Source organism: Bos indicus x Bos taurus, chromosome 18 (genome assembly GCF_003369695.1).
Source record: "Bos indicus x Bos taurus breed Angus x Brahman F1 hybrid chromosome 18, Bos_hybrid_MaternalHap_v2.0, whole genome shotgun sequence".
Lineage (NCBI taxonomy): Eukaryota > Metazoa > Chordata > Mammalia > Artiodactyla > Bovidae > Bos > Bos indicus x Bos taurus.
Window position 1 is genome coordinate 51,964,199 of NC_040093.1, and position 27,166 is coordinate 51,991,364.

The following is a 27,166-nucleotide window of genomic DNA, read 5'->3' on the forward strand; positions in this document are numbered from 1 at the left end:
TATTAATATTAAAAAGTCAGTCCTAAAGTGCTGTATTTTGCTGCCTCTCTGCACAGGGGAGAGCCTGTCACCACATACATCCCTCTGGCAGACCAGGGCGACCGGCAAGGTGAGAAAGCTACCAAGACAGGGCCCACATCCTCGCCTCCTTCAGACACAGCATTGGACATACGGCAACCAGTTGGAGGCCAGTGGCAAACCAGCAGCCTCCCGCCCCACCTTCGCTGATGGTATCAATGAAATGTATGAGATTTTCCTTGGTGTACAATGTCCTATGCCTACCCTAGCATAGCTTTTACTACACTGTGCGTAAGAAACCTCTCCATAGAGAGGCAGGGACTCACTCCCCAGTTGCTCAGGCTGGCCCCCGGGACCCTGAGGCAGGCAGTCACATACAACTGGTCACTAAGCCTCAGACAAATTCCGATTGTCACATCGTACAGTCTAACGGTAACCTCGGGAACCAAGTTGAGTGAACTCCGGGAGTTGGTGATGGACAGGGAGGCCTGGTGCTGCGATTCATGGGGTCGCAGAGTCGGACACGACTGAACGACTGAACTTAACTGAACCAAAATTAAATGTCCTCTTAAACTAGCTTAAAATCCACATAACTGCTACTTGAGCCTTGCCGCATACTATCCTGTTCACTCCTGGCACTAAGGCTGCTTGCGAGTAACATGATAACAGACCATTCCTGGGGCCCAGGTGCCAAAAGGTTCTATTGTCATGATTAGGTCCAACCAAATTGCTCTGTGCATTTTGACAAACTTGGATTTAAATCCTAGGCTAAGAAATGGAAGAAAAAGAGCCCCTAGCTTCAAATATACAAACTCAAGCAAGTGGACCGTGTCTTTCCGGGACATGGGGATCAGTGTGGGCTTCTGAGTCAGAACCCGAATCCCTGCTCCACTGCCTCCCAGCCTTAGGATCCTGGACGAATTACGTAAACTTGCCAGACTCTAGTTTCTTTATCTGAAATATGGGGAAACAGCACCCACTCTAGAAGTCACTGCAGCAGTGAGATGAGACAAAGCTGATGGCTTCCAACACCCGTGTCCAACACTCCCCATGAGACTGCCCAAGGGCCAGTCACCCAACACATATCACAGAACGGACTCAGCACGATCACGTCTTCACAACTCTGCAGCAAAATCAACAGCCACCCTACCTGCGGTGAGACTACTACTCTGCCAGGCACTGCATCTAGTCCCTCACGTCGACCCTTCAGACAAACAATGCTACCCCTCACAGAGAAGGAAACCGAGGTCACCTGGCCACTGAGTGCAGTCCAAGCTGGAGTCTCTACTCTGCTGCTTAGTCCTGGAGCCGGCCCGATGCAGAACATGAGCTCCTGCTACCTGCCCTGGGACTAACTGCCACACATCACCATTGTTCTACAGGAAAACGGGACCTGAGCGCCAAATGACTCTACAAATTCTGTTCTGGAATACAGCCCTCACATCAACCGGGGACTTCCACTGACCCAGGAGATTTGTCTGCTGTTCTCTTCTCCCTTCTCAAGTTTTGTGCTGATCCATCTAGCTTCCTGTCCGAGCCCTTCTAGAACCCAAAAGACAGCTTTTTACAGAGATGGAAAAGTTACTATATGGTCTATACAGACTATTAGGTAAAAAATAGTGATAATCATACGGAAATCGAACCTGTGACACCACTTATTTTAAATGTGTCTCAAGTTTGAAACTTAGGCACTTAAATCTAAAGGTAAACTTAACAAAAAAATCCCCCAAAGGTGCACACTTGTATACCAACACCACAGGAAACGCTGCCTCAAACTAAAATCCCAAGGCTGCTGGATGGTGTGTGGAAAGAAGTCCTCGCAGAGCCTGAATGAGCCCCCCAGTTTGTATTATGGAAATCACTTCACCCTCTTCCCCAAGCACAGAGCTATCTTCCCTCCTCTCAAGGGCTGTTTTTAGCAAAAGGCCCTTTGTGCACCCGCTTCAATCCAGGTGGACAAGTGCTGTCACGGATGGCTTTGAGAATCTGAGGAAGGGGATGGCTCCTCTCCCTAGAAAAACCTAGACATAAGCAATTTATCTCCCATTTCTGGGAGTTCAAAACCTCCCTAGACTGAGAACTACTGCCCTGAGTATGTTGTGCAGTATTCTATCAGGTACCCACACTCACCACGCTATACTGCCATTATCATTTGCAAAGTCTGTTGGGGAGACATCCCCCCATGAAGGGCGTGAGTGGAAGGACTCAGACTCTCCTGGGTCCTCTGAACTCAGCAAATGGCTACCACACAACTTACTGTCTGAACCTGGGGCATTGCTGACAACTCCCACAGGCACGAGTCACAGCCTTCCTAGGCATACGAGGACACAGTCACCCGTAGGTGGCCCTGACACTCTCCTGGGGAAAGGAGACCCACTTTTTCTCTCCCTGTGGAATCTCCTGGGATTTTACAATCTGAGGCTACATCCAGGCGAAGAGCTTGCAGAGGAAAACATACCAAAGAACTGACTTGCTTATCAGAAGCACCCTGAGTGACACCTTGTTGGGCAGGAGGGAAGTACTGCTGGGGGTCAGAATGCAGTTTGTGTTCCAGGCCAACTCTGGGAGAGTTAACAGGTTCTCTGGGCATCAGTGTCCTATTCCGAGATTAATTCAATTTGGCAATAATCTGAGTAAGTGCTATGTGTCAGGAGTCAGGAAAACATGTGGTCTACTGAGTGTACATAGTGAAACACAGGGTCCTCTGGGCACGTCTTCACAAATCCCAGGCTCACAACTCTTACTTAGCGTGTTCTTCTCAGACAATCACCCTATCGTCGGGCATTCTTGGCAAAATTTATAACTTTTTAGGCCTTTGATCCATGAGATAGTGAAACTGCTTGGAAAAGAGAATAACAGTGTCCATCATTGTGTCTCCACAGCGTAGTACACTGGCAGACGGAGACTGATAGATGCTTGTCAAATAAATCACAAAGTCTCCTTGGGTTGTAAATTACCTGTTGCATGCCAGAAACAAACTTGAAATTAGTGTCTACTTTTTAGAAGACTATTCTGGAACGGAGACACAGAGTGGTGCTGCCTCATTTTCCAGGGGTCGTTCTGGAAGGCTGCATCCTGACTCCAAGGGCACTGCTAAAGTACAGAACATTTGGGAACTTTTCTTTCCCAGAGAACTTTAGAACATGCAGAACAATCCCCGGGCACTCTCAGTGGCAGCAAATCTTCTCTCTCTCAAGGTGGGTCAGCAGGAAGCCATTCAAAGCCTGGTGTGGTTAAGTGAGGTGAGTTCCCAAGCCAGGTAAGATGATTTTGGGTCAAACATGTGGTGTGACTGTTGAACAAGACTGATTTTTCTCCTATGGCTTGCATATTTACTACCAAAACAGGACTTCTAAAGAGATTCTGGCAAAAGAGTACCAATGAAATACAAGTCTAACTTTTCAGGACAACAATTTTTAATAGAGCTGTCCCTATCTGAATGCCCAAGTTCTGGTACATTTGGTTAAAATTCATGTTCGTAACTTCATGGATTTACAACATCCAAAGGAAGGATGTCAAGACTGGTGATAGACATCATCCCCAAAAGACTAAGCTTGAATCAAACGACTTCTCAGGGAGGAAGCACTCACCTTGAGATGATCTGTGAAAAAGGAAAACACCTCCTTTGCTCTCTGGAATGGTTTCACAAAGCTACCTTACCCACCAAAAACTGGAGAGAATTCTAGCCTCCAGGACACTTGTGACTGGTTTCCAGAGCTGGTGGGTTCCACACTTGTCCTCAGACTGTAACATCATCAGGCAACGATGCCCCTGCCTGGGAAGCAGGAATTGGCCTGGGTCCAGCTTCACCCTGAGAATCCCAACCTCTGCTCTGGGACAGGACCACTTCACAGGCAACACGAAGGAGAAAGGATGAAAGCCACTGCTATGCCCCCAAACGCACTCTTCTTCCATTCTCCCCAAATGGATCTAAAGACTGACCTGCTCTCACAGATGTAGAGCTGAACAGCTCATATAAAGTGATCAACCACTCTATCCGGCAAACTCAGCTGTCATAAAGTATTCAGGAAAACTTAAGTTTTAGCAGGAGTAAAACTGGAAGTTTTTAAGTCAGGTTCTCCCAGCAATGACCCGGCATCCAATGGGTTTTTAACCAAAGGGGCACAGGGAAGTTTATTCCAAAGAGTGGCGTGCGTCCTGGGGCACAGCCAATAGATGCAACCTGTGCCGCCTGGGAAGTCGAGGGAGCAAGTTCCAGGAGGATCCAGAGAGCTCAACGCTCCCAAACAGCCCATCCTCAGTCCGGAGGGCGAACTTGCGTGCCTCCTTCCGCACCCCCATCTTTGTGGGCGGAAAACAGTGCCACGCGAATGTCCCGGAAGAGAAATGACAGCTTCGGGAGACCAACCCCACGACGGAGTGCGGAGGCAGCCGCCAGGCGCTCGAGCTTAGGGGGATTCAGGACCCCCGGCCAGCTCGCCCGGACCGAACCTGGATCGTGCCTAGCTCAGCGTCCTCTTCCCGGGGCCCGAGAGTCACGCTTCGGCCAGGGGCAGCCTGGAGTGCTCCCCGGAGGCAGAGGCGGCGAGGCTCCGGGCCTCGGCTCAGTACCTCCGCCACGCTCCTTGCCCGGCCGCCTCGGCCTCCTTCTCCCGCCGGCCAGGCCTCCCAGCCACCACCACCACTTACCTCAGCTCGAGGGCAAATAGGGGGCCACGGCTTCGCAGGGGTCGGGACGGCGCGGAGAACGCGTCTCTCGGCCCTTCCGCTGCTCACAGGCTCCGGCTTCAGGCGCGACGCGGGCGGAACAAACGGGCTCCACTAGCCGCGGGGGCCGGCCATTGTGCGACGTCATCAGGCCGCGACGGTTATCTGCGGGCCGGCGGGCTTCCCTCGCTCGCCACGCCCCCCACCTGCTTCCTTCCGGCCTCCGCGCCCCCGCCCCCGCGCGGCCCCGCCCCCTCAGGGCGCGCCCGCCCAAACCAGTCACGGCGCAGGCGCGGCCGGGGCCCCGCCCCTGGGGCAGGTCTCAGAGCGCGCGTACCGCCCGTCGAGGTGCAAGGAAGGGTGTCCGCGGCGCGTAGTCATGTGAAGTGCTGGCGCAGGTTCCCCCCGAGCGGTTTGCTGTTCCCGCTGGATCCGACCAGGCATAGGTGGGTCCTGCGACGTCCCGGCTCAGAGCTTACCTTCTCCAGTCCTGCTGAAGAGCCCCCAGCATAAAGTTAATCCTTTTCGGGAAATGAGTTTAAATAGCAAAACTTAGACATTTAAAATTGCTTACTAGGGACTGCATACCTCCTTCTGTGTTAAATATCAGTTCAACACGAAAGTAATCGTTTTCGAAAAACTGAGTTTAAATTGCAAAGTTTAAACATTTTAGAAACTTTCTGTGGTACTAAATAGCTCTTGCTTTATCAAGTATAATCAGTCCAACACAAAATTTAATCATTTTTTTGATACTGAGTTTGGAGAAGGAAATTGTAACCTCCTCCAGTATTCTTGCCTGGAGACTCCCATGGACGGAGAAGCCTGATAGGCTACAGTCCACGGGGTTGCAAAGAGTCGGACACGACTGAGAGACCTCTTCACTTTAAATGTCAAAGCTTAAAAGTTTTAAACTAATCCCCATGCTGTTGAAAAGTACAACAGGTCAAAGATCTAATCACTTATCAAGCCTTAATACCTAATCTAACTGATGTTGAAGCCTGTCCCTAGAGTGGAAATTTAAACCCATCAGTCTGCAACCCAACAGTCTGATCAGCACTAGGGAGGTGCCCTGTGTAAGACCTGTCCCCTCCCTAAGGTAAGGCACCCTTGTTGGAGCAACCTATCCTCTTAGCTTCCTTTTTCCACCCTCCGTGCCCATAAAGACCCAGTTCCCCCCAGTCTCTCCCATCAGGAAGCTTCCATAAGCCTCTTATCCTTATCCCTTAGAGGGCAAACAGAATGAAAACCACAATCACAGAAAACTAATAAAACTGATCAAATGGACCACAGCCTTGTCTAACACAATGAAACTATGAGCCACGCTTTGTAGGGCCACCCAAGATGGACAGGTCATGGTGGAGAACTCTGACAAAACGTGGTCCACTGGAGAAGGCAATGGCAAGCAACTTCAGAGTTCTTGCCTTGAGAACCCCATGAACAGTATGAAAAGGCAAAAAGATACGACACTGAAAGATGAACTTCCCAGGTCCGTAGGTGCCCAATATGCTACTGGAGATCAGTGGAGAAATAACTTCAGAGAGAATGAAGAGATGGAGCCAAAGCAAAAACAACACACATTTGTGGATGTGACTGGTGATGGAAGTAAAGTCTAATGCCATAAAGAACAACATTGCATAGGAACCTGGAACATTAGGTCTATGAACCAAGGTAAACTGGAAGTGGTCAAACAGTAGATGGCAAGAGTGAACATCAACCTTTTAGGAATCAGTGAACTAAAATGGACAGAAATGGGTAAATTTAACTCAGATGACCATTTTATCTACTAATGTGGGCAAGAATCCATTAGAAGAAATGGAGTAGCCCTAATAGTCAACAAAAGAGTCCAAAATGCAGTACTTGGGTGCGATCTCAAAAACAACAGAAAGAACTCTGTTCGTTTCCAAGGCAAACCATTCAGTATCACAGTAATCCAAGTCTGTGCCCCAACCAGTAATGCTGAGAAGCTGAAGCTGAACGGTTTTATGAAGACCTACAAGACCTTTTAGAACTAACACCCAAAAAAGATGTCCTTTTCATTATAGGGGACTGGAATGCAAAGTAGGAAGTCAAGAGCTACTTGGAGTAACAGGCAAATTTGGCCTATGAGTACAAAACGAAGTGGGGCAAAGGCTAACAGAGTTTTGCCAAGAGAACGTACTGGTCATAGCAAACACCCTCTTCCAACAACACAAGAGGCAACTCTACACATGGACATCACCAGATGGTCAATACCAAAATCAGATTGATTATATTCTTTGCAGCCAAAGATGGAGAAGCTCTATACAGTCAGCAAAAACAAGACTTGAGAGCTGACTCTGGCTCAGATCATGAACTCCTTTTCGCCAAATTCAGACTTGAAGAAAGTAGTGAAAATCACTAGACCATTCAGGTAAGACCTAAATTAAATCCCTTACAATTATACAGTGGAAGTGACAAATAGATTCGAGAGATTAGATCTGATAGTGTGCCTGAAGAACTATGGACGGAGCTTCATGACATTGTACAGGAAGCAGTGATCAAGACCATCCCCAAGAAAAAGAAATGAAGAAAGGCAAAATGGTTGTCTGCAGAGGCCTTACAAATAGCTGAGAAAAGACGAGAAGTGAAAGGCAAAGGAGAAAAGGAACGATACACCCAATTGAATGCAGAGTTCCAAAGAATAGCAAGGAGAGATAAGAAAGCCTTCCTCAGCGATCAATGCAAAAAAAATAGAGGAAAACAACAGAATGGGAAAGACTAGAGATCTCTTCAAGAAAATTAGAGATACCAAGGGAACATTTCTTGCAAAGATGGGCACAATAAAGGATAGAAATGGTGTGGACCTAACAGAAGAGATTAAGAAGAGGTGGGAAGAATACACAAAAGAACTATACAAAAAAGATCTTCAGGACCCAGATAATTACGATGATGTGATCACTCACCTAGCGCCAGACAACCTGGAATGCAAAGTCAAGTGGGCTTTTGGAAACGTCGATAGGAACAAAGCTAGTGGAGGTGATGGAATTCCAGCTGAGCTATTTAAAATCCTAAAAGATGATGCTGTTAAAGTGCTTCACTCAATATGCCAGTAAATTTGGAAAACTCAGCAGTGGCCACAGGACTGGAAAAGGTCAGTTTTCATTCCAATCTCAAAGAAAGGCAATGCCAAAGAATGCTCAAAGTGAGTGAAGTCACTCAGTCGTGTCCGACTCTTTGCGACCCCATGGACTGTAGCCTACCAGGCTCCTCCGTCCATGGAATTTTCCAGGCAAGAGTACTGGAGTGGGTTGCCATTTCCTTCTGGAGTGGGTTGCCATTTCCTTCTCCAGGGGATCTTCCTGACCCAGGGATTGAACCCAGGTCCCCTGCATTGCAGGCAGACGCTTTACTGTCTAAGCCACCAGGGAAGTTCCTCTAAGAATGCTCAAACTACAGCACAATTGCACTTATCTCACACACTAGCGAAGTAATACTCAAAATTTTCCAAGCTAGGCCTCAACAGTACACGAACCGTGAACTTCCAGATGTTCAAGCTGAATTTAGAAAAACCGGAGGAACCAGAGATCAAATTGCCAACACCCATTGGATCATAGGAAAAGCAAGAGAGTTCAGAAAAACATCTACTTCTGCTTTACTGACAATACGAAAGCCTTTGACGGTGTGCATCACAACAAACTGTGGAAAATTCTTAAAGAGATGGGACTACCAGACCACCTTACCCGCCTCCTGAGAAATCTGTATATGGGTCAAGAAGCAACAGTTAAAACTGGACATGGAACAACAGACTGGTTCCAAATTAGGAAAGGAGTATGTCAAGGCTGTATATTGTCACCCTGCTTATTTAACTTATATGCAGAATACATCATGCGAAATGCCAGGCTGGATGAAGCACAAGCTGGAATCAAGATTTCTGGGAGAAATATCAATAACCTCAGATACGCAGATGACACCACCCTTATGGCAGAAACAGTAGAAGAACTAAAGAGCCTCTTGATGAAAGTGAAAGAAGTTAAAACTCAACATTCAGTAAACTAAGATAATGGCATCTAGTCCCATCACTTCATGGCAAACAGATGGGGAAACAATGGAAACAGTGAGAGTCTTTATTGTGGGGGGCTCCAAAATTACTGCAGATGGTGACTGCAGTCATGAAATTAAAAGATGCTTGCTCCTTGGAAGAAAAGCTGTGACCAATATAGACAGTATATTAAAAAGAAGAGACATTACTTTACCAACAAAGGTCCATCTAGTCAAAGCTATGGTTTTTCCAGTAGTCATGTATGGATGTGAGAGTTGGACTATAAAGAAAGCTGAGCACCAAAGAATTGATGCTTTTGAACTGTGGTGTTGGAGAAGACTCTTGAGAGTCCCTTGGACCGCAAGGAGATCCAACCAGTCCATCCTAAAGGAGATCAGTCCTAGGTGTTCATTGGTAGTTCTGATGTTGAAGCTGAAACTCCAATACTTTGGCCATCTAATATGAAGAACTGACTCATTGGAAAAGACCCCGATGCTGGGAAAGATTGAAGGCAGGAGGAGGAGGGGATGCTAGAGGGTGAGATGGTTGGATGGCATCACTGACTCAATGGGCATGAGTTTGAGCAAGTTCTGGGAGTTGGTGATGAACAGAGAAGCCTGGCATGCTATAGTCCATGGGGTCAAAAAGAGTCAGACACAACTGAGTGACTGAACTGAACTGAACTGTGCCCATAAAAATCTCCATTTTGTACAGCTTCTAGAAGCCTTTCTGCTTGCTAAATGGGATGCTGCCTGATTCATAAATTGTTGAATAAAGCTAATTAGATCTTCAAATTTACTCAGTTGAGTTTTTTAAACACTGATTTCTTTTTAAAAAATTAACTCAAAGCCAAAGTGCTTTCTCTCGGACTCTCTCTCCTGCATGCGTGCGCTCTTTTCTTTCTCTCTCTCACTCTCCTGCTATCTTCTAAATAAAATGGAACTGTAAGACTGATTTGCCTAAAAAAAAAAAAAAATTAACTCAAGAAACAAAAAAATAGTAATCAGCTCAACACAAAAGTTAATTTTTTAGATACTGCATTTAAATATCAGAGCTTAAAATTTTATACCATTTCCATGGGGATCAACAACTCTATCTTAGTAAATGCAATCAGCTTAATATGATGTTGCCTTTCCTTGATCAGAGGGACATTATGAGGCATTTGGAGCATTTTTACTAACTGCCTTCACAGTCCCCTGGGCAGAGCCCCACCAAGCCTCCTGCAGAGCTTCAAACTCTCCCTGTTAGAATAGGAACCTGCACTTAGAAGGACCCTGGGCTTAGTCAAATGCTCTGCTGTCCTCGCCTTAAAATACTGTATCATTTTTTAAGAAAATCAAATCATTTTCACTTTGCAATGGGCCCTGCATGAATTAATAAGGGTAGGAAGAAACTGAGGTCATCAACATAGAGCTACCATACGACCTATGATGTCAATCCCAAAGAAATGAAACACAGAAACCTATTCACGAATCTTCCAGCAGTGTTATTCACAACAGCCCCAGAGTGGAAACAGCCTAGGGGTCCATCAACTGATGATGGGCCAAGAAATGTGGTCCAGGGAATTCCCTGTGGTCCGGTGGTTAGAACTCAGGGCTCTCACTGCTAAGAGCCTGGGTTCAATCCCTGGTCAGGTAACTAAGATCCCACAAGCCATGCAGTGTGGCCAAAAAAACAAAAACAAAATGGCTATCCATGCAGTAGAATACTACTCAGCAGTATAAAAGGGTGAAGTCTGTCTAAGAAGAGATACCACCGCCCAATGGTAAGAGAACACAAGAAAGTGGAAGGGAGCTCTTGCCAGACCCCAGATCTCAGATTTCCAGGCTCCAGAACTGTGAGAAATAGGTGCCTTGTTTAAGCCCCCCAGTCTGTGGGGTCTGTTATGGTGTCCTGGGCTGACTAATACATTCCGTTTACATGAACTATCCAGAAGAGGCAATCCACAGAGTCAGGAAGTAGGTGAGAGGTTACCAGGGACTCGGGGAGATGGGCTGGGGAGTGATTGCTTAATGGGAACAAAGGTTCTTTCAGGGATGATAAAAATATTCGGGAGTCAGCTAGTGGTGATGGTTGTATAACTTCATGGATGTCTAAGAAATTACTGAGTTGTGCACTTTAAGAGGGTGGATTTTATGGTGTATGAGTTATTCCTCAATAAAGCTATTATTATTTTTTTTTTTAAGGAAAAGAAGGGATATAGTAGAGGAGGTGAGGGAAAACCCCAACTGGGAACCGAGAGGTAGTGGGAGAGGCTTGAAGCGGGGGACTCCTCATTGCTGGACCTCGAAGTGTCCTCCCATTTCTCCCCCCGCCCCTGTTTCCTGCTTTGTCACAGCCCCTGACTCCCAGCCTCTCCCAGGCACTCAGAACCGCCTTTCTAAATCTCGGGTTGGTTCCAGTCTCATCACTCCAGCTGGAGGTCTCTCCAGCAACTCCCCCTACCCCCAGCATGCCGCCCCTACACTGTACACCCAGCCCCCACCTGCCCCTCCGCCCGTGTGCTCACTCCTTTGCCCTGGACTCATCACATCTTTCTGTGCTCCTGGGTCTTTGCAGGAGCCACTCCTGCCACCTGGAACAGCCTTCCACCTTTCACCAGGCTCACTCCTTTCTCCAGGTCACACCTTCAATGGACCTCCTCCCAGGCCCCTGGCTGTCTTGGCAGCTGGGCCGTGAGCTCCTGGATCGCCCATAACCCCAAGTCAGGCACCATGTTACAACATCCAGAGTATGTGTGTATAGCAGGGGCAGGAGAGGGTGCATTTAGAAAGACTGAAAGTGGCCAAGGTGGGATCAGAGCCCAGGTCTCTGAGTCCAAATCCTTTGACCTTCAGGCCCCAGGTGAAGGATGCAGGCAGTGCTCTCCAGGCCTCAGCATTCCAAGTCTTCAAAGTGGGGCAGTTCACACCTGCTGCTTCCCTCTCAGGATGAAGGAAGAGATGAGGTGCCAAGCATCTGTCCTTGTGTGGAGCACTGAATCACCGCCTGCCTGGTGCCCTGCATCTCATGAAATCCCTGGGAGGCAGCCCCCGCATTCTCTCCATTGTACAGGCAGGGAAATAGAAGCTGTACCATTGCAGAGCTGGAATTCAAGCCTGGGCAGCCCGATCACAAAACCCAAGTGGCCATATCACGGTGCCCTGCTTGGGGCTGTTGAGTAAGAGAAATGTAAACTGTGTGGATGAATTATCTACTCCCAAAGAAGGTGAGGCTTTGCTCTTCCCGGCAGTTGGTTCCAGCAGGTCGCTGCCCAGGTGAATTTGCTTCTCGGCGTCACCAGGGCTGATCTGCGCTCCCTGGAGAGGGCCTGAGCCCACCTCCCTCTCTGCAGGCTCCACCTGCAGCCTGGCTCTCCTAGGGACACGCACTCTGGCTCTGCTCCCACCTGCCCTGCCTAGTGCCCTCCGCTTGTCCCCGAGGTTTTCCCCAGGGTGGGAGCTTCCCCTTGAGCCTCTGAGGGTGTGTCCCGCCTCCTCAGTTCAGCAAGCTGTGCCCAACACCAGGGTGGGCGCGGGGCTCATTCAGTCCTCTCCCTTGGCTCAGAGTTCATCCCCTTGCTGCCGCTCCTCCCGCAAGTGCCTGCCTCCAAGTGCCTCAACGCAAGCGTGTGCATCCTTATAAGTGTGTCCAGGGGCATGGGTGAGCTCCCCACGAGGGCCACTGTCTGAAAACTGCAGTTGGGAAAGTGGATCTTCTGGAAGGATCCACCGGAGGTGGGAACCAGGAGGTCTTGCCTCTTCAAGTGGCCAAACCCCTGCTGGCCTCTGTGGCTGCCTTGTGCTGTCACCAGAGAGCGCCCCAGCCAGACCTCAGCATTTGGGGTCCCGGCTGGGTGGGCCTCAGACTCTCAGACACTCACAGGCTCTCCGTCCCCTGTACTGGTGCATGGTCACGTGGTGAGGGGCACGGGTGTGTGCAGGCTTGTGCACATGTGCATACACCCCCCATCTTCATCCAGACCCCACTCACATCACAGCCCCACGCAGATGGAGTGAGAGGCTGCGGAAAGGTGGGCTCACCATCAGGTGTGCTGACCTCAGTGGGGACCTCGTTCCTACAGGCTCCATTCCATCCTCTGAGGCACAGACTCCACCTGGCCTCCTTCCCTCCCTGGAGACATCCAGGGGCAACCCTGAAACCCACTGAGGAATGGCCCCCTATCCCTGCCGGTCTCAGGAGGTTTGCAGGCTCCAGGAGGTAGGGGGAAGAGCTCTGGGACCTTCCCTGCCTGAGGCTGTGGGCTTCTGTTGTCTCTGTGGCCCCAGGGCTACCCGCACGGCAGGGCCTGGGCAGAATGAATGAATGAAAATTGAACTAAGGGATAAAGGTCAGCTCAGTTCCCACTGGCAGGCCTTCATCAAGGGCCCCGGATTTCCTCCCACGGTGACGATCCGGGCATGGCACTTCTCACCCCAACACCCTCCTTCACCTTGTGTGTGTTAGTCACTCATTTGTGTCCAACTGTGACCCCATGGACTGGAGCCCACCAGACTCCTCTGTCCATGAAATTCTCCAGGCAAGAATACTGGAGTGGGTAGCCATTCCCTTCTCAAGAGGATCTTCCCGACCCAGGGATTGAACCAGGGTCTCCCGCCTTGCAGGCCGATTCTTCAACGACTGAGCCACCAGGGAACCTGCTCGGGTGAAGCTCTGTGGTCCTATCCTGAAGACCAATAGGCTGTGGTGGCCAGGCTCCAGGAAAGCCCCAGGAACCCACCAGCCCACCTGTGGGGACTCGTGGTCCCAAGCAGCCCCTTAGTCCGTTTGGTGGCCAGTGGGTGCAGAGGACCCAGCACAGAGCTGCCTTGTAGGGACCCGGATCCTCTGCTGGTGCCACTGCATCAAGAGCCCAAGGCCCCAGCCAGCCTGCCCATCCTCTCTGCCAGACACCGGGTGTGTGAGTACCAGCCCTGGACAGCCCCAGCCCCAGATTTCACCACACTCAGAAGAGCATATGACAAGGAAACTGTAGTGTCAGCCCTCTGCTGCGGTGGCTGGCCCCCCAGCATCAGAGGACCAAGGCTGTAGGGCCACTGCTGCGGTGGGGGCCAGGCTCTGTGTGAGCTCACTGCCTGAGTGTGACTTTTGCCTTTTAACACCAACCAGCCTCATGTCTTTATGCAAACTTCTATCTCTGCTTCCAGCTTCTTTTGCACAAACATGATGTCACCCCCCAGGAGCACTTCCCACCTGACCCCTTCCTCACCAGGCCTGGAGCCACCCACTCCTCTCTGTCCAGATTTCAGTAGACCCCATCACTCAAGACCCAGGCATGCCTCTCAGATATTCACTGATAACCAGACAGCATGGCCACCGGCTGGCCAGAAGGGCCTCTGATGTAGGGCCACACATTTACTCTTTGGATCCTGGGCTGCAGGGACATCTAGACAGTTCCAGCAGGTGTCGGCACGGCCAGGTGGAGGGCCTTGGGTATTGACAGAGGGTAGCTGAGGGGCCATGTTAATGTGTGCCAGTCAGACACGTGGTGTTTCTTTGGGGTTTCACCCAGACACCGATCCCTCCCCTGGGCCCTGGAGCACCCCAGGGTGTGCTGTTTGTGACATCCTGAGCCTGGAACCCCCCAGCTGGATGTTCACACCACTTGCTAAGCCCCTGAGTCCAAGGACTCGAGGCTGACATTTTAAGAAGTGTCACCTTCCTCCTGCCTGCACCCTACTGTGGCCTTGGGACAAAATATAGGCCGGCAGCTCTTCATCCGGGCGTTTTGTTGCTTTTTCTAACTACGGAATCACCCGCATTCATCGGTGTAGGCGCCCAGGCACCGGGTGTTCCCTTTCTCCAGGCATTTCTGGAGTCACAGCACAGGCACAGTGGTGACCATCCACCCTGTGGTTGAGGACACCGACTTTGTAGAAGGAGAGATTTGGGCTCACACCTCAGCTCTGCCTTTGATCAGCTGCTTGGCTTTGAGCAGCCGACTTGCATCTGTGAGGTTCTGCTTTCTCTTTCGGAAAACAACAAAGAAGTTGTCAGCATGAAGGGACAGTTGTGAAGGTTACACAAGATGCCTAGGGCCATGCCGCATGCTTGGCACATGCCAAGCTCCTGGTGGACGGCTGCTATTAGACACTAATATATTCTTCAAACAGGAGGGAACACTTGCCTATCTGCAGCCTGCCCTCTAACTCGATGGAAAAGTGAAAGTGTTAGTCACTCACTCGTGTTCAACTCTTTGTGACCCCATAGAGTGTAGCCCACCAGGTTCCTCTTGTCCATGAAATTCTCCAGGCAAGAATTCTGGCGTGGGTAGCCATTCCCTTCTCCAGGGGATCTTCTGGATCCAGGGATTGAACCTGGGTCTCCGGTATTGCAGGAGGATTCTTTACCATCTGAGCCACCTGGGAAGCCCCATTAACTCAATGGATCATGTGCCAATTAGTTTTTCTCTAAGGCATCAGTTTTAACAGCCAGTTTTAATAGCATCAGGTCCTCACCACTCTGGACATCTAAGTTGTCAGTGAGTTCTCTTATTATGAACAAGAACTCCATGACCACATTATACCTGGAGAAGCCACAGAGAGTTTCTGTGCTGCTGGGGAGGGAGTTGCTGGCTGCAGGACTCCTGGGACACACAGAGGGTATGGACACAGGAAACTGCAGAATGTGGTCTGTCTACAGGCAAGCTAATGTGTGAGCACTCAGGGCAAGTGAGGTGCTCTCTACGTAGGTGCTGGGTGGCGATGCCTCTGCCTCTGTTGTCTTTCCTGTCCAAAAGAAGAGCCAGACCCCCACACCAACGGGCAAGAGGAGTGGTATAGAGAGAGGGCCCCGTGTGAGGCTGAAGGCAGATTCTAGTCCAACCAGGTGATTTCAGCACCAGCCAGGAGGACAGCAGTTGAGAGCTCTCTTGGGAGGGAATTCCCTGGGAGGGCCAGTTTGGAGGAGGGGTGGTGGGGGGGGGGTGGGCTGGGGGTGGTCCCAAGGAGAGGCAGGGAAATCGTCTGTCCACCACGCACCGTGGAGCCCTCCGTGTGGCTTCCCATCATTCTAGGAAGCCCCAGGGGGAGCTGGGGTGCCCCCTCCGGGGCAGGGGGACTTGCCATCTCTTCCGCCACCCTTTCCCAAAATGCACTCATCCAGGACTCATGTACAGGAGAGTTCACAGCAGTGGCATCTGTGATCCCCCAAACTAGAAATGACACAGAAGTCCACCAACAGTCCATCCTGTGTGGACACTTTGCAGCCCAGTCCTACAGTGAAGAGTCATACAGCACAGGGGAATGGATGAGCCGGACAGTCACAGTCAGGCAGATGCCCACCTGCCAGTGTTGGTGGAATGAGCAGGACACAGTCCACTGTGCTGGTTATAGAAAGCACCCAACGGTCACAGCAGAGGACAGCAATCAGGATGTAAGCCAGGGCAGGGGTGGGGCTGGCAGGGTGATGGTATCCACACGCCCATTTTATTCATTCGATTGTCATTTTGTATTTTGAGCATAGTTGTATGAGTACATTACATTCCAAAATCAAAATGTTAAAAAAAAAAAAGAGATTAAGACACTTGGTGTTGTTGGACTTTGTGGGAGACACAATTCAAGGGCCTGGCTCCTGGATGCTGGACCTGGTGACCAGGAATGTGCATCCTTCCCAGGCTCCTCCTGGGTTCCTGGGGTGCAGGCTGCGACTCACAGCCCATGGATGGGCCTGGGGATGAAATCTGCACTTTAAATGCCTCAGAGGAGCCAGGCCCCTGGCCATTTGGGGGCCACAGCAGGATTCCTGTTCTCTGAGCCAGCTGAGGGGTCCCTTTGGGGTCTCTTCCTGAAAGCTAGCCAACAGAAGGTGTGCCAGCCATTGGGAACACAGCGGCAGCCCCAGCCCAGCAGGAAGCATGGGGTCCCTGCTCCCTGGAGCCCCCAGGCCCAAGCCCAGTCCCACTCCTTCACCTGAAACATTCACGCCCCAACCGCAGTTCCAGTCTCCCCGCAGGCACATGCTGCAGGAGGCACTCAGCTCTGTACCCCCTTCTCTCCAGATGGAAGTGGGAGCCCCCCCCCAGGGAGTAAAGGACTGGTCCACCCCCACCCTCCCCGGGTCTCTGCCTCATCCTGTGGGGTTCCAGAGGCTCAGCGAGCTAATGGGGTCCTTCCCAGCCTGGCCAGCCTGTGCTCTGGGGGAAGCAGGGGTCCTGGGATTTCTTCTCAGGGGTCTCCCTGCTGGGGAAGCCACATCAGCTGACTTCAGCCCTGTGAGGGGGGACTAGGGGGGACGACAGGGGGCGGGAGAAGTTGGCAGGGCCACGTGCATGTCTGTGAGCACCCAGCACGTCTGCGCAGCGCTGCAGCCTGCAGAACAGAAGCCTGTGCAGCTGCACCACAGTACCGCCTCTCCCCTCCCTCTGTTCCCCTGGAGGAGGAGGAGGGGGAAGGCCCCGAGGCTCCTTACCCGGTAAGTTCTCAGCGCTGCAAGTTTCTCCTGGGGGCTGACCTGGGCTGGGGGAAAGTGGTCCTGGCTGTCCGCCTGGGGGAATGTTCTTTGGAGAAAGGCTAGTGTGCAGGGGAGGAAGAGACGGAGGTGGGGAGGTGGGTGACCCTGGGATGCCGAGGTGGCAGAGATGAGTGAGCCCCCATCTCTGGGGGCAGGGGGCCTTGCCCATGGGGGAAGAGGGGTTTCTGGGAGAGCTCTGGGTTCTCCTCCACCCCCCATCCCCCCGACCCAGGGCTGCTGGCCTCTGTCAGCTGGAGGGAAATTCAGCCTTTGGGATCGTGCTGGCTGCTGGGCTCCCAGGGCAAGATAGTCTCCTCCAGGTAAAGTGAAGGGAGGCTTGTGTTCAGGATGGCGAGGGGCTTGGGCAGTGTGGCTCCATGTGTAGGGAGTGGCTGCAGGCGCCTGGGGGCACAGGCACGTGGCGATTTGTGTCTCTGAGCACCTGGGTAAATAAGCGTGGACAGTGTGTGTCTGTAGTTGTAACCAGATGCTCGGGTTGTGGGCAAGCTGTGATGTGCATTTATGTGCCCATGTGTGCATTTGGTCCCTGTGTTGTTGGTACGTGTGTGTGCGAAGTTGAGTGTGTGTCTGTGTCTGCACCAAAGTGGGAACACGTGTGTGTGTTGGGCTCCGTCGGTGTGTGTTGGATGTGCTGTACGGGGCGATTTTGTTTCACGTGTGCTGTGTGTGTCTTGCGTGCGTGCCTGGGTTTCTGTGTGCTGCTGTGCAAGGCGGGCTCTGTTCTGGTCCTGGGTCGCTCGGCCACCAGGGGCCCAGACGGGACTCTGAGGGAGCTGGCGGGGGCCCTTCTGGCAGTGACACCCACAGGATTAAAGGGTGGAGGAGTGGGTGGTGTGTGGTGTGCGTGTGTAGGTGTGCTGTAGGGCTGTGTGGGCCCTGGGACCTCACCTGTTGGCCTGAGTCCCAGCCATGACTTCACTGCTCCATCACCCTGTGATGGGTGGAGTGGGGGGTGGCTGACTGGCATTTCCAGAGGTGGGGGAGCGGAGTCTGTGTGCGGCCCCCGATGCCCTGGTGGGCCTGTCTCTTTCGTTCTGCACAGCCCCCTGGGATTGAGCTACTGTTAGGGTCTCCAGGTGTGGAGACTGAGGCCCAGGGGAATTAAAGCCTTAACATTAACATTAGGAACAGATGTGGGACAGAGCCAGGCTCCAGGCCCAGAACTCTCTGTGTCTCCTGGTTCTGTGGGGATCTCACTGCATCTCTGAGAAGCAGTTTCACAGACGACCTGGCTGGGGCTTAGAGATGCCACGTGGCTTCCTAGTGAAAGGACTGTGGGCCGCCGAGCACCCAGGAGGCACTGAGTTGGGGTGAGACATGTGTCCTTCTGGGTTTAGTCTCCTCGCTGTCTCATGTCTTAAGCACGACCGTTTGTATTTATGCACCAGGAGACTGAGGCTGGCAGAGCCGGTGACTCGCTGGCTACATTTACGGCAGAGACTGGAAGGAGCGTCCCTGTTGTGTCCTCTTGGCCAAGCAGTCACGTCATGCGTGTTGGGTCTCTGTATGTCCCCGGGGGCCGGGCTCTCAGGAGAGGCAGGTGTTTGTCCAGTGGCACGAGGCCCCAGCCAACGGTGTGGACACCTCCTGGAATCCCCCTGCTCCCCCAGCTCCTGAGAAGCCACCATGGAGAATGGGAGCGGGCCAGGCAGCCCCAGCACCATGTCCCTGGCTCCCAGTGAGGCTGTCCTGAGCCCTGCGTACAAGGTGGTCTCCGTCTTCCTGGTGCTCCCCGTGTGTGTGGTGGGCATCGTAGGCAATGCCATAGTGGTCCTGGTGGTGCTGACCACCCGGGACATGCACACACCCACCAGCTGCTACCTGGTCAGCCTGGCCCTGGCAGACCTCACTGTGCTGGTGGCTGCAGGGCTGCCCAATGTCTCCGAGAGCTTGGCTGGGCAGTGGGTGTACTGCGGCTGCCTGGGCATCACCTATTTGCAGTATCTGGGCATCAATGCCTCCTCCTGCTCCATCCTGGTGTTCACGGTGGAGAGGTATGTGCACCCCCAGTACCCGCCCCCGCCAACAGGTCAGGACTTCCTGGCTGTGGTCCTTGGTAAACTGAGGCTGCTCTCCTTTAATGAAGGGGGTTCTGGGTGAGACCCTGGAGGAGCCCGGTGGAGGGGGGCAGGTGCCTGGAAGTGGGTTTCTCATCTCACCTCTGCTGCTGACTTGCTGTGGGATGCCAAGGCAGCCTGGCACTCCTTGGGCACAGTATTCCCCTTGGGAATGTGGGCGCTGGACCGGACAGTCCCCGGGCCTGTTCCAGCTCTGAAGTTAACACCTGAGAGGCAATTCAGTGTCTCAGGAAGTAAATGCTGAAGCCCGCTGACTGGGTTCAGTATCAGCTCTGCTCCTTCCCAGCTGTTTGGCCTTTGGCACATTGGCCCAGAGACTCAGTGTCTCATCCAGGGCCACACAGACTGGGGACAGAACCCAGGCCTCTGACTTACATACGCTGGCCCAGTCCTGCCTCTTTCCCACTGTGCCATCTGGGATCATAGTGTCCTTGACAACTTAGCCCGAGACCTTTGGTGGTGAGCAGTAGGAAGCCTGCTGGAACTTGCACAGAGGTCAAGGTCTTTGCAGGGGCACCTCTGCCTCGTGGGCCTGGCCAGACCTTAAGGGGCTGTGTATTCTGACTCGGGCCCACTTTCCCCTCTTGAGACTGGTGCCTTGTTCTGCCAGCCCCCGAGGCTGCCTCAACGTGGCCATTCCGCTCCCCAGATCTCCACAACCTCCCAGGTCCATAGTGAAAGGGCCGATTAAACCATCACATCACTTTCGGTTCCTCATCGGGGAATCTGATTGTCCAAGTGCATCAGGTGTCCCCACTGCAGCCCAATAGCCCAGGAGGGCAGGTGGGTCACGGGACCGCCCTGTGGCCTGGAGGTACATCGCCATCTGCCACCCAATGCAGGCACAGACCATGTGCACCACGGCATGGGCCAAGCGAGTCGTGGTGGGCATCTGGGGGACCACGTCCGTGTACTGCCTGCTCTGGTTCTTCCTGGTGGACCTGGATGCTGGCGGGTGCCGGGGCCTGTAGTGCGGCTACCCGGTGGCCTGCAGCCTGTACCTGCCCATCTACCTGCTGGACTTCACCGTCTTCTTCCTCACATCCCTACTGGCAGCCACAGTGCTCTATGGACTTATTGCAAGGATCTTGTTCCGGAGCGCCCTGGAGCACCTGCCGCAGCTTGGGGACCAGCACGGGGACAGTGAGGCCCAGCCGGAGGCAAGAGCCCTGGGGAGACAGCCCTGTGAGCCAGGCGGGGTGCGGGGGCCAGCTGCCACGAGGCCAGAGGCTTCCCTTCATCCAGGAAGCAGGTACGAGGTCTCCCCAGGCTAGGGGGTGGGTGGGGGCGGTTTGCACAGAGATAGGGAGTTTCGGCAAAGGGGTGAATGGACGGGGCTGGGGGTGCTGGCTCCACCCCTGTTCACCCGCTCACTCAGCATGTGTCTCTGGGCACAGATTGTGTGCCCAGCAAGGTTCTAGGTGCTGGAAGCTGGGGAGAACAGAACAAGATAAACATCCTGCCTTTGGGGCTCATGGTAAGACAAGTAAACACTTGTTCTGCAGAATACTGCCCAGAAGAGAGGGAGTTTAGGGGAAAGTTCAAAAAGGCCTTGCTGAGGTGACAACTGAATTAAGATCTGAAATTGGCAGCAGGGCAGACCAAGCAGATACCCAGGAAGTGGTTCAGGTGGGGAGAAACAGAGGGAGGCCCTGGTGCATGAATGGTCAGGAAGGATGGGGGGAGTGGGGTGGACACTCCGGGGGCCCTGGAAGCACTCAGCCCTGACTGGGGCAACTCTGGGGGTCCTGAGAGGAGGGACCACATCTCAGGATTCAGGGGATCCGTACACGTTTGCAGCCCAAGACAGGCGTGTACAGGCTCCCACGTGTAACCACGATGGGCACGTGGAGAGGCTGAGGCGGGGGTGGGCTGAGCAGAGAGGGTCCCTGTGGATGAGCAGCTGAGACATGAGATGGGTAGAAATAAAGGGGGAGACATAGAGACCAGGGAGAGGGAAGCAGAGAGACAGACACAGAGAGAGGGAGACAGGGGGAGAGAGAGAGAGGGAGGGACTGGGAAAACTTGAGAGTACCTTGAGCAGCAAGGAGATCAAACCAGTCAATCCTAAAGGAAATCAACCCTGAATATTCATTGGAAAGACTGATGCTGAAGCTGAAACTCCAATACTTTGGCCACCTGATGTGAAGAGCTGACTCAATGGAAAGACCCTGATGCTGGGAAAGATTGAGGGCAGGAGGAGAAGGGGACGACAGAGGATGAAATGGTTGGATGGCATCACCAACTCAATGGACTTGAGTTTGAGCAAACTCTGGGAGATAGTGAAGGACAAGGAAGCCTGGTGGGCTGCAGAGACACAGAGACAGAGAGGGAGACACAGAGAGAGACAGACGAAAACAAACAGTGAGAGGGAGAGACAGAGAGAGACGGAGAGACAGAGATACACACACACAGAGACAGAGGGAGAGAGACATGAGGAGACAGAGGGAGAGACAGAGAGAAACGGAGAACCAGAGGCACTGAGTGGTCGAGGCCTGCTGGCACTCGAGCTGTAGCATGGCCCCAGTACAAAGCTACGGACACACAGGTGGCACACTTCCTGGGGCAAAGGAGTGATGACTTCATGGGGGTCCCTTACCCCCACCTCCCCATAGACCAATTCCTGAAGGACACTGCAATTCTCCTGATGCCACAAGTGGAGACGGAGGCTCAGAGAGGTGCAGGGGGCTGGCCGAGGTCACCCAGCTTAGGCTTGCTGGCCTCAGCACTCACACTCCCACGCTCTGCCCCCCACACTCTGGAGGCAGCAGCAGGCAGAGGCCAAGATAGAGCAGACGAGGGGACCCCCGAGACCTCCCCTCAGCTCTGGGGTCCCCAGGAAGTTCTCTGCACAGGTCAGTGATGGCTGTCCCTCTGTGTGGCCAAGACATCTGCCCGTTCCCCTCCCACTGACCCTCCTCCTTCCCAGGGATGCCGTGCCCCTGGGCTGGCAGTGGGAAGTCGGAGCCCAGCATGTCCCTTTTCTCAGCCTGCCTGGAGCCTCACTCCTGAGCTGGAAGAACAGAATGGGGTGCAGACCGGGGATGTGACTGTGGCTGGTGGGCCACCAGGACAGCGGCGTGCACAGACGGGCTGCAGGAGAAGCTGGCTCATGGTGTACATGCTGTGTGATCGCTCACTCGGAGCCTCTGCTTCCTCTTATTGTTTTTGTTTTTGCCTCGAGGCTTGTGGGGTCTTAGCTCCCCAACCAGGGATTGAACCTGGCCCACAGCAGTGAAAGCCCCTGAGTTTTAACCACTGAACTGCTGGGGAATTCCCTTCCTCTTCCTCCAGGTGGAGGTGATACAGCGCCACTGGGAGGCCGGGGGCAGGGATGTAACCCGAGTGCCAGCAGCCACTGCGCCCACTTGGGCTTCCCTGAGGCACCACTCCAGGCATCCAGTCTTTATTTGCTGGGGGTCTGAGAGGTCTGGGGGGCGGGGTGCACCAGGGGGCACAGGGCAGTGAGCATTTACCACCCGAGGTGGGGCTATTCCATCAGTGTGTCGACCAGCATGGCTTTGAATGCCAACCCTGGGTTCCTGCATGGGAAACGTTTAGTGTAGAGCCCAGTGGGTACGCTGTAGTAATTTCAGTGATACTGCAATTACGTTCTCATCACATGCTCAGCAAACACATCCTGAGGCAGGAGCCACAGCCTCAGCTCAGCCGCTGGCCCTGCTGGCCCCACAGTGTGAAGGGTGACGGTGGTTGCCCACCAGGCCCTCCTGCCTGCAGGTCACCAAGATGCTGGTGGTGGTCGTGCTGCTGTTTGCCGTCCTGTGGATGCCCTACCGCAAGCTGGTGCTGGTCAACTCCTTTGTGGCTCAGCCCTTCCTGGACCCTTGGGTGCTCCACTTCTGTCACACCTGCATGTATGCCAACAGCGCCATCAACCCCATCATTTACAGCCTCATGTCCCAGAAGTTCCGGGCGGCCTTCTGGCGGCTATGCCAGTGTGGGTTGGAGGGGCCACAGAGGTGCACGGCCGGCCTCAGCACCGCCAGCTACAGCATGGTCCGAGACACCCCCCCAGAAGGCGCAGACCAGTGGGAGCGAGGTTGTCGGCCCTCAGGCAGCTGGGCCCCCACTCCCGCAGCAGGGGCCTGGATTCAGCACAGTCTGAGGGCCGCCCTCCCCCTGCCCAGCCCCTCCCGCCTCCTTCGGTTTGCTCCCCTGCTGGATCCTGTCTGCTGATGGCTGGCGGGGCCAGGAGATGGGCAGACACCCCTTTGCTCTGTCCCTGGGCCACAATGTGAGAGTGGGGCTGTCTCGGGTCATGAACAGAGCAGAGTGCTGTTTCTTCTGGCCTGCTGCTGCTGCTGCTAAGTCGCTTCAGTTGTGTCCGACTCTGTGTGACCCCATAGACGGCAGCCCATCAAGCTCCCCCGTCCCTGAGATTCTCCAGGCGAGAATACTGGAGTGGGTTGCCATTTTCTTCTCCAATGCGTGAAAGTGAAAAGTGAAAGTGAAGTCGCTCAGTTGTGTCTGACTCCCAGTGACCCCTTGGACTGCAGCCTACCAGGCTCCTCCATCCATGGGATTTTCCAGACAAGAGTACTGGAGTGGGGTGCCATTGCCTTCTCCGTCACTGAGCCATAAACAGGAAGCCTTCCTGTGCCCTCTTGCTCTGAGGCATCCAAGCTCTGCCCTTGAGGAGCCCGCTTTGTTGACCACTGCCCTCTACATCCAGGGATGGAGGGGAGTTCACAGCATGGGACAGCTAGGCCCCAGGCTTCCTCCTCTCAGGCTCCATCACTTTTCTGGGTGGAACACTGCAGCCAAAGGCATTGACAATTCAGGTGGCAGGGGCCAGAAGGAGCCTTCCATCGGGGAGCCGGATAGGTTTCTTGACCAGCTGGTGGAACCGTCGCCTGGCCTGACTCTCAGAATCTCAAGCCTGTTTCCTCCCCACCACTTCCCTGCAGTTGCTCCATGTGGTAACTGGTTTCAAGGAATGCAGATCAACGATAGTCACCTCTGCTTTGACACCAAGAACCAGTGGAGCCTGGACTGAGGGCCACGTGTAGATGGCCAGGACCAAGGACCCTCGAACCAGCCCTCAGGTGAAGGACCCTGGGGGTGGCCTTCCCTGTACCACGTGATCTGGCCTTGTACCTGCCCTGTACCACGTGATTTGGCCAGGACCTGGCCTGTTTACCTGGCGGAAGGTGGCAGCTAAGCTGGATGAACTGATGCCCAGCCTTCCATTAGTGCACATAGCTGTCCACCCTGCTGATCCACCAATAAGGAGAGAGAGCTGGTGTGAGTGGGTGTGGCCATGGTCACATGACAACCCTGGTCTGGATTACTGCAGCCCCAAGTGAGCCATTGCTGGGCTGTGGCGCCATCCACGTCTGCTATCCCCCCACACCCCCTGGTGGTTCTTACTGATGGTTGAAGGCTCTGAGCCCTGGGCCAGCCTACCATCTGCAGCCCTTTTACCCCAGCAATGGCCCTGTCAAGGGGACCTCCAATTGTGTCGGTTTTAATGTATGAGGAAACTGAGGCCAGGGAAACTTTCAGAGGGTCACCTGTCCCCCGTGGGTGAGTCACTGAGCTCCTGCCAACAAAGCTCAATAGGACAAAGGCACAGCATCTTGAACCCAGCCCCATTCCCTTTGAGATTATTTACCTCTTGGCCATTGTGATGCTCATTAAAGCAGATTTTCCATGGACACTTGTTTGGGAGGAGGTCTGTGTGTCCAGAGGTGGCCTGGGTGTGACCTCCAGGATGGAAGGAGATAGGTGTGAGGGAGGACATTGGGCAGGGAGAAAGGGCATCCTGAAAGCTGGGGCCTTGGTGGGACTCTGTCCCCAGAGAGAGCCGAGGGACAGATGGGGGCTGATGAGAAGATGGGGCCTCGCTGGAGGAAGGGTGCCCTCTCGCTGACCTTGTGGCTGAGCTCTGAGACAGAGGCTGCCTGGGTGTGAGCATCTCCCATAGCTGCAGAGGGCCTGCTGGGTCAAGGTCTTGGTGCTGGTCCTGACCTTTCTCCATACCCCTCCTGTCACCCTGCACACCTGGGCTGGGACGCCCCGCCACATCTAAGACAGGGCTCAGTGAGGGTACCTGTCACCAGAGTTCTGACCTTACCACTGTACCAGTCTCGCTGTCTGAACTGCTCCCTTTCTGTCTTTTTGTGGTGTAGGAACATCTCATTGACAGGGAGCTTAACTGTTTATTGTCCCCTACCCAGGACATACATGAAAGTCAGGAAATAAGTTAATTTAGGCACCTCACTTCCCTGCAGATGGGGAAAAGGAACTTGTGAAAGTCAGAGAGGACCCCAGGCTGTTGCCCCAACTCCCGGAGTGAGCTGTGCTCCTGGCTTAATTTAACATGCGGCTCTCTGGAGCTCTGTCGGGTGGTCCACGGGTCCCCAAACCTGGCATGCATCAGCCCCTCCCTCTGAAGCCCCTCACTGGCTCCAATTTTTATTTCCCAGTTTTCAGAATAACAGTTTCACCCCCAGAGAGTGTCAAAAAATACCAGAGCTGGGCTGGGGCCAGAGGTCTGCACACATGGAGTAGAGGGATCAGCTTCTCGGTGGGAGCAGTGCCCTGTCTGGGGAACAAAAGCTGAAAGCTCTGACAACCCACTCCATGCTAAGGGACGTGCCAGGATGGGGGCACCTGGGCAGACGATAGTCCCAGCCCTTAGCTGTGATAGCGCCTGTGACAAGCAGCATCCCTATTTAAGGGGCCAGGACCAGCACTGTGCTCTGGATGGATTTCGCACCCGAGGAGCTAAAAGCAAAGACACTTTGGCGTGTGGACACGGCACCAGTGGCTGTCTCCCAGCTAGGCCAGGAGGCCGCAGGGACATGTGTGAAGCTGGGCCTGCTGTGGCTCAGAACTCGAGCTGTCCCGGATGACGCAGAGGTGCTGTCGCCCCATGGGAACAGATGCAGCAGTCGGAGGTTAGAGCATGTGCTTCTCTGGAACAGGCCCAGAAAACGGGCCCTGGACAGGCCAGGTATGCCACACAGAGCCCTCGGCGATTGGGACACAAGGTCTGTGCCATTCGGAGCTGTCCTGAGACTCTGCTCTCTGCTGAGCCCATGTGGCCCTCGGGGTAAATGCCCAGGGGCTGCCGAGGGCACAGTGCCTGGGGCTGGCTCAGCTCCCTCTCCAGACCTGTGTGGACACCCACTCCCTCCCTCCAGCAGGGGCTGCTGTGGGCTCAGGGCAGTGCTGTGCTCCCCAGCTAGGCTGGGCCCAGGGGCCAGGGGTTCCCCTGGGAAATGCTGGAACAGCCAGGGTGTCTGGGTGGGGTCCCCTCTGAGCCTGTGCTCCCAGAAAACAGGGGCAGTTAAGAAGCTTCACAGGGGACTTTGCTAGAATCCAGTGATTAGACTCTGAGCTTCTAGTGCTGGGGGCATGGATTTGATTCCTGTTGGGGAAGATCCCATATGTCGTGTGACATGGCCAAAACCCCCCCCCCCAAAACAAGAAGCCAGACAAATCTCTTGTTTTTTGAAACATTGGGAGACAGTTTTCTGCAAAGACTTCCCTGAATGATGTAGATGAAGTAGGTCCACCCTTCCTCAGGAGCCTCATGAGACCCCCAGATACTTCCCGGGTTACTTGTCACCAGGCCAGACTTTGCTCCTCCAGCTCCTGGTTCTTTGTCTCACGTTCAATAAGCTGAAATGAGACTGCGTGTTCCCCTGAAACTAGCAACAGAGAAAAACATTCTCCATTCAGCTGACTGAGAGTGCTCTTATGGCCAAACAGCTGGAAACCACCTGCCTGTCACCTGGAGACCACCTGCCTGTCACCTGCAGAACACCACCCTGTCACCTGCAGACCATTCATTTGACAGGAGACCACCCACCTGTCACCTGCAGAACATGACCCTGTCACCTGGAGACCACCCACCTGTCACCTGCAGAACATGACCCTGTCACCTGGAGACCACCTGCCTGTC

At 53.5% G+C, this 27,166-nt stretch overlaps 2 protein-coding genes across 5 annotated transcripts in view; one reads left to right on the forward strand and one right to left on the reverse strand.

Moving 5' to 3' along the window:
• The window catches only part of ZC3H18 (zinc finger CCCH-type containing 18), a 43,097-nt gene extending 38,257 nt beyond the window's left edge, over window positions 1-4,840 (reverse strand). For all 4 annotated transcript variants that reach the window (XM_027513831.1, XM_027513830.1, XM_027513829.1 and 1 more), the window contains exon 1: window positions 4,669-4,840. The gene's annotated coding sequence lies outside the window, so the exon portion shown is untranslated. The remainder of the gene's footprint in view (window positions 1-4,668) is intronic.
• Window positions 4,841-18,781: 13,941 nt separating this feature from the next.
• LOC113876622 (thyrotropin-releasing hormone receptor-like) lies at window positions 18,782-23,517 on the forward strand. Its single transcript, XM_027516049.1, is given in 4 exon segments — window positions 18,782-19,149; window positions 20,048-20,389; window positions 20,440-20,485; window positions 22,972-23,517. Coding segments are annotated over 4 exon segments (1,215 nt in total). The 3' UTR covers window positions 23,431-23,517.
• Window positions 23,518-27,166: the final 3,649 nt, after the last annotated feature.